This window comes from Brachycentrus maculatus, unplaced genomic scaffold (genome assembly GCF_059751285.1).
Source record: "Brachycentrus maculatus isolate JH-2025_06_01 unplaced genomic scaffold, ASM5975128v1 h1tg000199l, whole genome shotgun sequence".
In the NCBI taxonomy this organism is placed as follows: domain Eukaryota; kingdom Metazoa; phylum Arthropoda; class Insecta; order Trichoptera; family Brachycentridae; genus Brachycentrus; species Brachycentrus maculatus.
The window spans coordinates 1,098,784-1,112,520 of record NW_028280950.1 but is presented as its reverse complement, the minus strand read 5'-3'; the positions used below and the strand labels follow the sequence as shown (position 1 = coordinate 1,112,520).

The following is a 13,737-nucleotide window of genomic DNA, read 5'->3' as shown; positions in this document are numbered from 1 at the left end:
GTAAACAAAGCCTGGCGGGTGCAGGGAAGCAAGTGCACTTGACTTTTTCGGAGAAGGGCGTCGTCGCGTGGACGAATGTTTAGTTATCTAGGGTTAAACTCTTCCGGGAAAACTAGAACCCGTACGTAATAAATCGCCCTGTAACCCGATTACAATGTACACTTTCTTAAATTGTGTAAATTATTCGTAATGGCCGCGGCCGGTAATTTGAAACTCACAATTTTGCATAATATTATATCTGGCTACCGCGTGGGGTCACCGCCAGTGAGACCTTTGCTTCGATTCAAATCAGGCCATTCAAAGCCCACGGACATAGTTTATCAATTCACACTGTTCGCTGTACATCGCTTTATCGGTAGAGCTATGCGATTTATTATTCTACACAAATATCCAAAAATATAGCTTTTCTTCGGTTATGTTCTTATTTTCCCTTATTACCGATAGGTCAGTTCTCTCTAATAATAATAATAATAATAATAAAATTGCATAATTTATACAGCGCCATTTTCGTACAATACAAATTTTTAAGAGTATGTTTTAGTCGCATAAAGTATGATGAGGGTGCACACATTGAATCGAAATACATATCGCTCACTCCTTTCAAGAACGTCATAAATCAAAAAACTTGATTTTTCAGAAGATCGTTTTTAAAGTGTAAAAATATAATGAAATGTAATAAAAAATAAATATCAAGCCACTTATTGAATTTTTTACTGTGCAAGAGATATTTTTAGGTTAAAACCTGAAGGTTTTTTCTCCTTTTGAAAAATATTTAGTATTTTGAAAAAAATAATGAAAAAATACCTTTTCTTAAAAATTCAAAAACAACACTTCCTGCCCTGTAGCGGGTAAATAACATGTTAAAAATATGCCTCTTTTGCTGGGATATAGTACATTTTCTGGGCATTCCGAAAACATGCACAACTGAAAATAGTCGATTTTTGATTTATGACGTTCTTGAAAGGAGTGAGCGATATATTGTACATAATTTTTGTCAACTTTTACATTTATCCTCTGATAAGGTGTAAAAACTTATGATAATAAGGATAATAAATTTGGAAAATTTATACAGCGTCATTTTCGTAAAATACGAATTTTTGAAAAGTATGTTTTACTCGTATAAAGTATGATGAGGAATCACACATGGAATCGAAATATATTGCACATATCGCTTACTCCTTTCAAGAACGTCATAAATCAAAAATCGTCAATTTTCAGCTGTGCGTGTTTTCGGAAAGCCCAGAAAATATACTATATCCCAGCAAAAGAGGCATATTTTTAACTTAATATTTACCCGCTACAGAGCAGAAAGTGTTGTTTTTGCATTTTGAAGAAAAGGTATTGTTTAATTATTTTTTTAAATAAACTAAAAATTTTCAAATGGAGAAAAAACCTTCAAGTTTTACCTAAAAAGATTTGTTGCACAGTAAAAAGTTCAATAAGTGGCTTGATATTTATTTTTAAAACATTGTGTTATATTTTTAAACTTTAAAAACGCTCTCCTGAAAAATCAAGTTTTTTGATTTATGACGTTCTTGAAAGGAGTGAGCGATATAATGTCATTTTCAATATTTTTGTTAACTGTTATCTTTATCGTCTGATAATGGTATAAAAGTTAATAATAATGATAATCATAATTTTGGATAATTTACATAGCGTCATTTTCGTAAAATACTAACTCAAGGGCGCTTCACTGTGAATTAATTGGGGAAAATAAGATAATGGAAATGTAGCAAACAAATGTGTTTTTAGTTTTTTTTTTTAAATCATCTCACTCTCACTATTTCTAACTATTGGTGGAAGAGCATTCCACACCATCGGCTCGCAACAGCAAAGGCACACTCGCCAAATTAAGTGCTCTGATCGAAGTCTCTATCTCTTCGCCCAACATCAAAATGTATTTCACGAAAGAAAAAAATCCGTTTTTCACTCAATTCTTATCGTGAAAATAAAATAACTATTATTTTATGTGTCAATTCATACGTATTCAATGTACCCGAGACACCTTTTACAGACGATACTCAATCGAATGTGCTAATCACTACACCACGGAGGCAGACGAATGTCTAATATTATACATAGATATGAAATCTATTAGATAATGCTGTTAATTATGTCGGGTATTCTTTATTTTATGAAAACCGTAAAATTAGAGGAAATCTCCGTTAATTATGTGCACACAGAACAGGTGGTTGATTACAGTAGAGAGATAACGCGGAATTTTACTTCGGTACGTTCATTTATAACGCCTTTGGCATATTCTAACCGGTCATCGATTCATATTTTTAGGAAATTAAAGTTGCCAAATAACAAAAAAAAATCAATAACATAGTTTTGTATATTAAAAGCATTGTTCACATGATGGTATGGTAATATAACACTCTTCTTATCATTCATCGTTACAAGTCCACATTTAAAAGTATTCCCATTGTGATTCATTTATCTTCTCTCTCTCTCCTTCAAATTTTAGTTTTGTATAAATGTCAGTTTGTAAGAATTTCACTTTATTCTACATTTGACCTGATGATGGAATGATTATTCCGAAACCGGTATAGTCACGAAGTAGTGTTAATAACGTACTTGTTTTTTTACCAAATATAATAATAAAAGTTAACTTTCCTTTGGAATCGACTCCCAGGAACATAGATAAAATATCAAATACTGAATGATTCGGTAGGTTCGCCATAGTAATTGTTATCATGCTCTTGTGTCACTGTTGGTATACCGACTACGGCTGTTGGTATAACGTTTTGGTGAGGACCTCCACATTTGTTGCAGTAGGCTTATGACGTAAGCACATCAGGTGAGTCGTAGATTGCTTATCAAAAACGCGATACCAGACAATTGCTGGGGGATACCAAACGGTGAGATAAAAAATATCAACTCGTATTCGTATTTTCGTGACTAGTGCAATTCACACATTTAAATACAAACACAAATCTGAAATTGATGTTTGCTAATTGTATAAAAAAAGGCCGACGGACTACGTATATTAAAAAAAAACTAGTGTGATGTCATGGACTGTACTTCAAGTACCCGTTTATATACCTACGTGATTATAATATTAAATTCTACATGCTTACACAAATCTTCAATAAAAAATACTAACATTAAAAAAATGGATACGCTTTACCTATTTTTCTTTACTTCTGTAATTATACAGCAGGGGCGTGCCTTCCATATAGGCAGAAAAGCAGTACCTATCCTAACTTACCCGCGTGACATATAAAAACGCAACCAGTACCTACCCTACCTTACTGTCTACTTTTACTGCGTACCCTATTAAGTGATACCTAGCTTCCTACACTACCTACATCTACTGCCTAACTTAATTAATTATCTGTGCACACCACTGTTATACAGAATAATTTAATTATTCTCTAATCATCAAGTTTCTATGAAACCAAGCTGCATACAGCCGATCTACCCTAATATTTAAGATACTGTAGTGAACACGGGAGTTTTGTTGTTGTTTCTAGTATTGCGAGTACAGTAGATAAAAACAAAAACTGAATAAATGTATTATAATCATATCAAAATAAAACTTATCAAAATGTCAATGAGTCGTAAAATTGATTAAGTACCTACATATATTTAAAACGATAAATAAATATTGAAACTTTAACGATCGTATGATTCACGCAAACATGTAAAAAAGAGGTACTTAACTTTTCAATTTGATTAGTGCAGTGTTTATTTACGAAATTCTCTCTCCAGTGTGAATATTTGCACATGTGGTAAGCGCATTTGCCATCAACGCAATACAATTAGTTTCACAAATTTTGTCGAAGAATCAAACAAATAATACTGTCGAAAAACTTACACACAATTGCCGTGTTTTTCTTAAGACAATCCTGAGTCAACTGTGTTTCTTTCAGGTTTCAGCTTCCATCGTTAGGTTAAAAAATAATGAAGACTTTCTTCCGAATTCTATTAGGATTATTAGTATTTTAAATGGTTTAGAATAATGTTTAATCTAAACTGACACTTTCGACTGAAATATCTTATTTTTAATTCAATTTTTACTTGGTAAATACCAGTATTTCTTAAAAATCTATTGTGACACGTGTTTCGATGCATTCCGCATCATTTTCAAACACCGTATGTGAAGCTAATTGTATATTTTAAAGTTGGGTCCTTAGGACGTTGAAGGTTAAAGAGAAATACCTTACAACATTTTGAATGTGTCCAAATACTTGTTCACAAAATCTGGATTATCTCCAATTACAGTATTATAATTATAGTGATTCAATAACAATGTTTCAAAATTGGTTCACATAAATAGAACTTCCAAGAATTTGAGTAGTGTGGTTACGTGTGTAAAGTGATCCGTAAATGCCCAGACTTCCATATTCTTCTTCATCTTTGATGAGATGTCAAAAAATTATTTGAAAAATAACTCCTATAATTGGAGATAATCCAGATTTGTGAACAAGTATTTGGACACACTCAAAATGTTGTAAGAAATACCTTGACTGAGATATTCTGGAAATTCTTGCAACGAGATCTGGATGACGCCATTTTGCGACTCGTCACCAGAATAACGAAATAATCATAATAAAACTGTGATAAAAACAAAAATAATTATATTTATAAAATTATCATGGACATAACCTCGATATAACCCAGTATTATGGTCAGAATTCTAAAATGGGAAATATCTGCTTGTATTGTTATCGTTAAGTCTCGAATGTTTACAACTTCAACCGAGTAAAAATAATTCATAGATAAGACAGCAGCGAAAATGTAGCTCAAATAATTTATTCATAACAATCGTTTTTCATTCATTCCAACAGATGAAAACCGCAATTTAAAATAATAAGAAATAACAGGAAGTGGGGTATACCAACATTATTTAATACTATCATGAATAAAATGATGAATATTATTAATACGCGATGAACTGATACAGGCATTTATATTTCTTATCACTACTGGTTTTATTTTTACTGATTAATCGAAGCACTGCAAAAGAATCAGACTATTTTATCGTTCATTTTTTATCGAATAAATAATTTCATTATATTATCTATTCATAAGCCAGACCAAGAAGAAAAATGTATATAAAGCGTAAAAATAGTAAATAAATACAAATATTTTTATGTAAGGAATATCGCCTTTAAACATTTCATCTATGGTACATTTATTTAAATTTAAGAGTGTCGGGTTGTGGTCCCGTGGTTAGTGTCGCGGACTCTTAAGTCAGAGATTCTCGGTTCGAACCCACTCTACCACAATTTGATACCTATTTCTAATAATGAGCCGCTTAGGCTCACAAAAATAGTATGAAATTGATTCAAGTAATTCAGCTAAATACTTACATGTTTTATCGCAAAACGATTTTCAAGTAAACTCGAATTAGATTTTTATTGATTCAATATGGAATTCATACATGTAAATTAGTACTACAGAATATAACCGTTTAAAAAAAATATATGAATTTAGATCTTTTGGAATATGATGATTACCTACATATTTTACCTTATTATTACGACGTATATAATATATATAATGTATATATATAATGAGTATATAATATGTAATATATATTGTAACTTTTATATCTGTCGCCAAAGGCGAAATTGGGCACTGCATCGTATCGACGCAATATCTCTCGATTTTATATTTATAACACAAATATTATAGAAAAATGCGAGGTAAATGTAAAAAAGATAGCTTTCCGTATGAAAATTTCGGACAAATAGCGTTAAGATTCTTGCGATGGGAAGGTCAACGCGATAATTGTTGACCTTTTTACAATGTCACTGCAAAACTCACTAACATCACATACAAAAATAGCAAATTCTTTCCAATTCTGTAAGTAGTAATACTTACAATAAATTCTTGCGGTCTACTGACGTGAATTGATACGGATATTAAAATACGTAAATTCCAAGTTGATCAATTAGGAAAGCAAGCGTAATAGTTACAACCCTTAAGGCCCAATATACGATTAATTGCAACATAATATTTTTTAAACACAGGTAACATTTTTATCATTTATTTATTGATTAAAATACAAATATTTGTATTTTTACTATTTACAAAAATACTTCAATTTCATACTATTTTTGTGAGCCTAGGCGGCTCATTATTAGAAAAATGTAGGTTATCAAATTGTGGTAGAGTGGGTTCGAACCGAGAAACTCTGACTCAAGAGTCCGCGACACTAACCACGGGCCACAACCCGACACATTTGACGACATTTAAAGTATGTATTTTTTGTTGTTGCCTAAAACACTGTTTTTGTTTTGAAAAAATGAGTTCTTCGTCATAATTATGGTTTTGAAAAATTATTGAAAGGTAAGGAGTTAAAAAAAAGAAAGAAATATTTTTCCAATATATTTTCTACAAGAATTCAAATTCCAATATATATTCTAAAAGAAAAATTCAGCGCGGAAAGACAACTAGCCCCTAGTGTGGCCGATCGCGTTCTGAATTTGAACGTTCGAAATCTCACCCTTAACTCAACGAATTAACATATAGTAGAACACTCTTCAGAAATGAAAGCTATCAAAAAAGAAGAAGAAGAAGAAAAAAAATTCTTTCGGAACTAAAATTGCCTTAAATTGTTAACATTACTTTTACAACATTTTGAGTGTGTCCAAATACTTGTTCACAAAATCTGGATTATCTCCAATTACAGGAGTTATTTTCATATTATTATTATTATTATTTTTATATTTTTTTGACATCTCATCAAAGATGAAGAAGAATATGGAAGTCTGGGCATTTACGGGGCTGACGACCGTCATAGGCTGGTTTAAGTGATCACTTTACACACGTGTAACATTCACCAATTCTACCCATTATTGACAACCACACTACTCAAATTCTTGGAAGTTCTATATATATATAAACCAATTTAGAAACCTTGTTCTTGAATCACTAGAACTTCACTAGAGACATCTATTGGTGAGATGTAAACCAGCCTATGACGGTCGTCAGCCCCGTAAATGCCCAGAATTCCATATTCTTCTTCATCTTTGATGAGATGTCAAAAAAAAAATTTATAATAATAATAATAATAATATGAACATTACTTTTTGTTGTACTTATTTTAGCATTAAGTATTTTCGGCATGTAAGAATTTCGGCTCAACACAGGCTATGCCTAAAGACCCAACATGTAGATAAATTATGAGTAGATTTATATTTAAGAAATAAATTAAAATATTTAAAACAAGATAAGATATATTTTCTGTTGTCAAGAAAAGGCGATTCAGTTGGCTTGGCCATGTACTCCGCATGCCTCCTGAGAGCCTTAATCAAACTTGCCTCTTTTACAAGGCATCAGGTTCGCGCCACCCAGGACGACCACTGCTAACAATTCGTCGGCAGTTCTCGTCAGAACTTCGGGACGCGGATCTGACTTGGAGGATGCAAGGGAGCTGCCAGCCGAAAAGCCTGGAGACAGTTTGTGGACAGCGGATATGGTTTAATATATAATATATTTAAAACAACAATAAAGTTAGCCAACTTCAGTGGCAGATGTTTTGCCTTGGTAATTTTCATTATCAATTATTTTGCAGTGGGCACCAAACAAACCGCAACGACCAGATGTCGCCAAAATAAGATAAAAAGTGTGTGATAACATAATTGATAATTATTAAAATGTAGATTTCCGCTGTATCACCGGCCTAGTATTATGCAAGTCACATCTTCCAAATTGATAAAAAATTCCAACTTTTAAATCAAATTAAAAAATTAAAAAAACTTAACTCAATTACGAAAGAATTAGGCAAGTGCCTTCCTTACATTTTTTTGTTTTTCAGCTGTAAATCTTATAAAACGACTTTACTTATTATATTTATCTTAGTTTATATATTAAATAATATCTATGAACTACATACCAAATGTAAAACAACATTTTTTTAAAGTGCATTTCAAACGTAAAATGTATTTTACTTTAACATTCATTATCTTCCTTCGTATCATTCATCGTTCACTTTGTGTAATACTACTTAAAAACACTACCTACTTCATGACTACCGGTTTTAGAAAAATCATTTCATCATCAGGTCAAATGTAGTCTCAAAAGGAAAGTGTTATATTACCATACCACAAAGTTAATAATGTTTTTAATATACAACAAAATGTATTTAACTTTATACAAAATACATTGTACGTTATTGTACCTTTTTATTTTTATACATAAGAATTACCGGCTGTAAAGTTTTTAAAGTAACTACCTACAAACAAAATTAAATATCTTTTATTTTGTATGATGAAAAATACAAGTAACTAATTTACCAACACACTGCCTCTCCGCAGGGGTAGGCAGAGAGAATAGAATGCCACATCAATCTGTCTTTGCACACAATATTCGCCTCTTCCACATCCATACATCTTCTCATTATCATTCTCCCGATTATTCCGACTCCTGATATGACCACTTTCAAGTGTTTGAAATACATTTTTATTTTTATTATTACTAAGTCTCCACTTGTTTGCGAATGATTTAAACACATTTGAGTATTTGAAATACTTAAATGTGTGGAAATATATCGTAGTCATATATGAGAAAGTGACCAAGTGCATTTTTTACAAAAACGTGATCATTGACTATTTGATCTTACTAGCTTAATATTGCCCAGAAAAAATTCCCAGAGGATTTTAAACATGGAAGTATAATATATTAGAGAAGTATAAAAAATGACTAACTGCATTGATGTTTATTTTCTTGCCAAGTAAAAGTAACTTAAATGGCCCTCCTGAACATTTTACGTTTTGTCAGTTGGTCACTTTCTCCTGTACGACTATGATATAAGTACATATATTGGAAAATAAATACAGAAAACGAATCTCGCATCAAAATCCCATCTTTACGAAATAAGAACATAGCGATTTCCATATTGAACTACTCCATATTGAAGATAATTTGATTCCCAGCCGGCTTTATCAACAAGTAGGTATAGCTATTATGCAGAACTTACCGTTTATGGTTGAGAGCGTCCCGACGCCGACGTCCCTGCCCGGCGCCTGTTGCGCCCCGAGAGAGAGAGTAATTCCGCCCCCTGGAAGGAAAATAACACTCATATACATACTTCATCACGTTATACACGCTATGTTTTCCCTTTTCCCCATCCACTTCAGAAAAACCAATCTATATATTCGAGGGCGTTCATAATAAGCAGCTATTTCTGATATCAACACGATAACTAACTAACTAGCAATCCTTCCCTACAATTAGCAAATGCTGAGAAGTTCCTGATTGGCCCACACTAGATTATCCATCCTGTTCCCAACACAGATTCAAATAAAAACATATAAAATTTATTTTTTTAAACCCTTATCCGCACCTCAATGGTGCATAGGGCACTGCATCATATAAATGCAGTGTTATCTTGATCGTTTACACATGAAGGAAAGGTGATCAGCCCTCCGCTTCAAGTATCAGTCCAGGGTAGTATTGAAAATATATCACAGTGAAAAAATTACTTATTTGTATTTGACCCCCCCTGGGAATCGAACCCGGAACCTCCGGTACGGTAGACGAGCTCGCTGAGCATTACACTACGGAGGCCAACAATTTAATTAGTTGGAAGAAATAAAAATTCCACTTAATGTACATAATAAGCAAGGTAAATAATTAATGCAAATGCCATCTAAAAAAATAATCTAACTATCACGCCGCTTCCACGCAGTGGTAGGCAGAGAGAAAAGAACGCCATACCAATCTGTCTTTGTAAACATTATACGCCTCTTCCAAAATAAATTCAAGTAAGATTTATTTTCAATTGGTCTGGGTGTTTGAGATGTATTTTTCACATCAACCTTCCCTATCTTTAGTATCCTACCTGCAGACAAGCCTCTAAATGTAGATGCTTTAGGGGTAATTCCAAAAAAAGTTTTTTTTTTGTAGTAAAGCAGTGATACGTTTCTACATTTGTTTTTCTTCTTTGACCCTTATCCTCACCCAGCTGGTGTATGCACGAGCATGGTTGACCCGATCGATATTCAAATGAAGGTTAAATGATCCAAGCTCACGTGTGCTATTGCGTTAGATATAACTGCTGAAATGCGAATGCTTACATGGTCAGCTGGAGAGTCCCTTAGAGATAAAATAAAGAGTTCACGACTTAGTGGAAACCTGGGTGTAACTGATATCAATAGTAAGGTAGAGGAAAGGCAATTGAGATGGTATGGGCACATAGGACGTAGAGAACCTGAACGCATTGTAAACCAGGCGATTGCCATGGATCTTCCTCAAAAGACATCTAGAGGAAGACCAAAAAAATCATGGATGCTGCAGAAAGATAACATGATTCGAAGGCATGACCAAGGTGACGTTGTATATGATAGAAGAACCTGCAACCTGAGGACGAGAAGAGCTGTTCCTAACATTCTACAAAGACGATAAGTTGGGATGGAGCCAGAAAGAAGAAGTATGCTATTGAACGCAATACCTAGCAAAACGCTAGACCAATTAAATAATATGACTCAAAAACAATTAAAAAATTATCACTAGGCCAAATACCTTATTAATGGCAGAGAAAAACAATCTTCTACACACTAGTCTTTAAGTCATTGTGTTCGTCTTAAATTGCATTTAATTTTTTTTTCAAACATTGTTATTTGTTTTCTTATTGTTTTTTATTATAAGTATAAGAGGTAATGAGGGGATCCCGAGGAGTGGGGACGAAGTGTCGGCCTCTGTCCGTACATCCTCCTCCCCCCTCATTAATTGAATAGAGCATTATTTATTTCTTCAGAAATATTTTGAAGATTTTCCTCTATGTGCAGCTGACAGAGAGTCCTGAGGGACTCTCTGTCAGCGGGTGGATGGCGGGCTCAGATTAAAAATCTTCTACACACTACTTATATATATTATTATTTTGTACCGAAATAATCTTGATCGTGACGATTCGTTTTCGCGCGAACAAGATGTGCTAAACAATAAAACAAACAAAATCCGAGTAGAGCACAAAATTGCGCGTTTTGTAGTTTGTTATACAATAATGTAGTAAGTAGATGACGTAAGCTCTTGCAGTCATACTTGGTAATAAAACTAAAAGCGCAAAGGTGACTAGAATAATGCAAATTGTAAATAAAACAAACGGTCCGGCAAATCCGGGTCCAGAGGGCGGAGGCGGCGAGAGGGAGAGAGAGAGGACGGTCGTTACGCGTGAGTCACGAGACACCTGTCCCGCTCTAGCCTCACACCTAACCCCCGGGGAACGGGTACAGGTGAGCTGTGATCTCACTAGCCGGTGCAATCATCGCGAATCACCCACTTTTTATTTGTGGAGGTCCTCAGCAAAAAGATACATTTCCAATATTGCACAAAAAATCCTTAAAATGCAAATCTGTTCCGTTTACTGTATTCTATCGAAATTTTGACCAATCCTGTGTTAAACCAATATGAAATATAGTAATAGTAGTAGTCCACTTCAAAAGGACAATCGATCGCTAATCATTCGAACTGATTACTAATCGACCAACAATTTTAACTACGAACTTTAATTTCGATTACTTTTCAAGTAAATACGAAAAATCGAATATTATTTTTTACATTATTTGTGACATCTCAAAGTCTGGGCTTACGACCAGAGCTTACGACCGTCATAGGCTGGTTTATAATGATCACTTTAAACACGTGTAACATTCGCCAATTCTACCCACGATTGACAGCCACACTACTGAAATTCTTGAAACTTTTAGATGTATTGATCAAACTCGTAGATCGGGGATAATCCAGATTTGTGAACAAGTATTTGGACACACTCAAAATGTTGTGACTATTATTTGATTGTTTGTGTGTGTAAATCGAATAAGTCGATTATTTTCGTTTTAGATATTTCAAAATCACATATTTTGTTGAACTACAGTTTTGTAAAATATTTTTGTCACAATTCTACTATACGAATTTGGCAACATAAAAATAAGCGATTTTTTTTTATTGCTTTATGTATTCAGGTTTTTATCGTACCAACAGCTTGTGTCTATAGTAACAATTACGTGTGCGTATATTTTAGAGTCAACATTGTAAATCATTCTGATAATGAAATATACATAATGTCGAAGATTCATTTTTTACACATTTGACATTGAAGATAGAATGCGAAACAATTTTTAGGCCGAGATATTGGGACGCGCACAGTAAACGAACCGCGAAAAAAGACGGCTAAAAGTCTATAGATTGATAAATAAAATAAATAAGCTTTATAAATACATCACCAATTCCTCAACTGATGGCGCAAGAATCAGGCATACTCCACAAATGTATCGAAAACCTTACCTGTATGTGGAAATATCTAGGACCATTGCATACATACAGGTTTCAAGAATTAAGGCAATTTGCATGTTCAATAATGGGCAGAATGATCGCTCAAGCCAGCCAAATGCAGGTCGTATGCCCTGGGATGCTCAGACTTCCATCTTCTTTCATAAAAAGGGAAGAACTTTTTAGATTGATAAATTATTTGACGAATGTACCTCGTAATGTACTTCGTAAAAAGTTATGTACCATTTGGTGCGTTTGCGTTTGACGATTTGGTCAAGAAATAGTATGAACCCAATGTATCAATACTTGATTCCGAAATAATCCGTCTGGACGTTGCGGAGCATGGAGTACGTCTGAAGAAAGTAATAAAACATATGGGACAATCCCAGGGAAGAACTAACTTATGTTTTCAATAAAGATGATGCATCCCTAATGGGTATCAAGAGGGACATCCAAAGAGTGCATGGTAAATAATATCCGTCCTATTGGGAATTTTATAAAATAGTATCTAATCTCAAGGCCCAGTATTCTTTAAGTCGCAACTTAATTTTCTCTAAATTCAGGTAACATTTTACGTTATTAATTTTTTTCTTAAAATACCGTTTTTGCATTGAAAAAATAAGTTTTTCTTCGAAATAATTATATGGTTTTGAAAATAAGAGTTATTGAAAGGTAAGGAGTTAAAAAAAGTATATATATTCTAAAAAAACAAAAAAATATCAACCATATATATTTTTTTATAATCGGACGTGAAGAGACGTGTGATCTCTTCGCTTGTCGTTTTCTGTGTTTGCGAGTGAGCTGAAACTCTTTTCTTTTCAAAACCAATTTATTTCGAAGAAAAAGTCATTTTCTCAATACAAAAACGGTATTTTACGCAACAACAAAAAATCAATTACGTCAAATGTTACCCGGGCTTAAAGAAAATTGAGTTGCGATTTACCTTACATATATTGGGGTTTTAAACGTTATTTATCAATCACGGTTGATTATAATCTTTCAGTTTGACTATTCGAGATGGCAGTGAGGAGTGAGGATCACTTCACTAGTAATGTCCGGATTATCTGTAGCCAGAGACACCGCCTATTTGGCACAAGTCCAGGACGATTCTGTGACGGACCACAAGAAAGGCAGGAATGGATAGGACAACCGCAAGATATCGCCGGATATTATAGGTACTTAGTGCCCCGTGGCTTATTTGTATCTACATACTTATATATCCAACACTAGAATGTCATCCGATCGGTTATGAATGCTGTCATCGTAAACAGGCTCTTATATAAATAATATAGAATAAATACAAACATAATATATTATGTACCGGCTAATGAGATAAGAATTGCCTTGTGTGAATCGGTAGTCGCTTGACTCAGTAAGTAGGTATCATCTACACATTACAATGTGTTGCTAACTGGTATTCATGCTATTTTTTATTTTTAATCGTATACGCTGGACAATAAACCACTTCAGCAGTGATAAGCGTCTATTCATAAATTCAAACTAATTCATGAA

The 13,737-nt window shown here is 33.5% G+C and overlaps 1 protein-coding gene across 1 annotated transcript in view; it reads right to left on the bottom strand.

Annotated features, from left to right (window-relative positions):
• Positions 1 to 13,737, bottom strand: part of shn (zinc finger protein schnurri) — a 54,323-nt gene that overhangs the window by 17,920 nt on the left and 22,666 nt on the right. Inside the window, exon 2 of the mRNA XM_088263442.1 lies at positions 8,936 to 9,016. Coding sequence (XP_088119568.1) covers positions 8,936 to 9,016 — 81 coding nt within the window. The remainder of the gene's footprint in view (positions 1 to 8,935; positions 9,017 to 13,737) is intronic.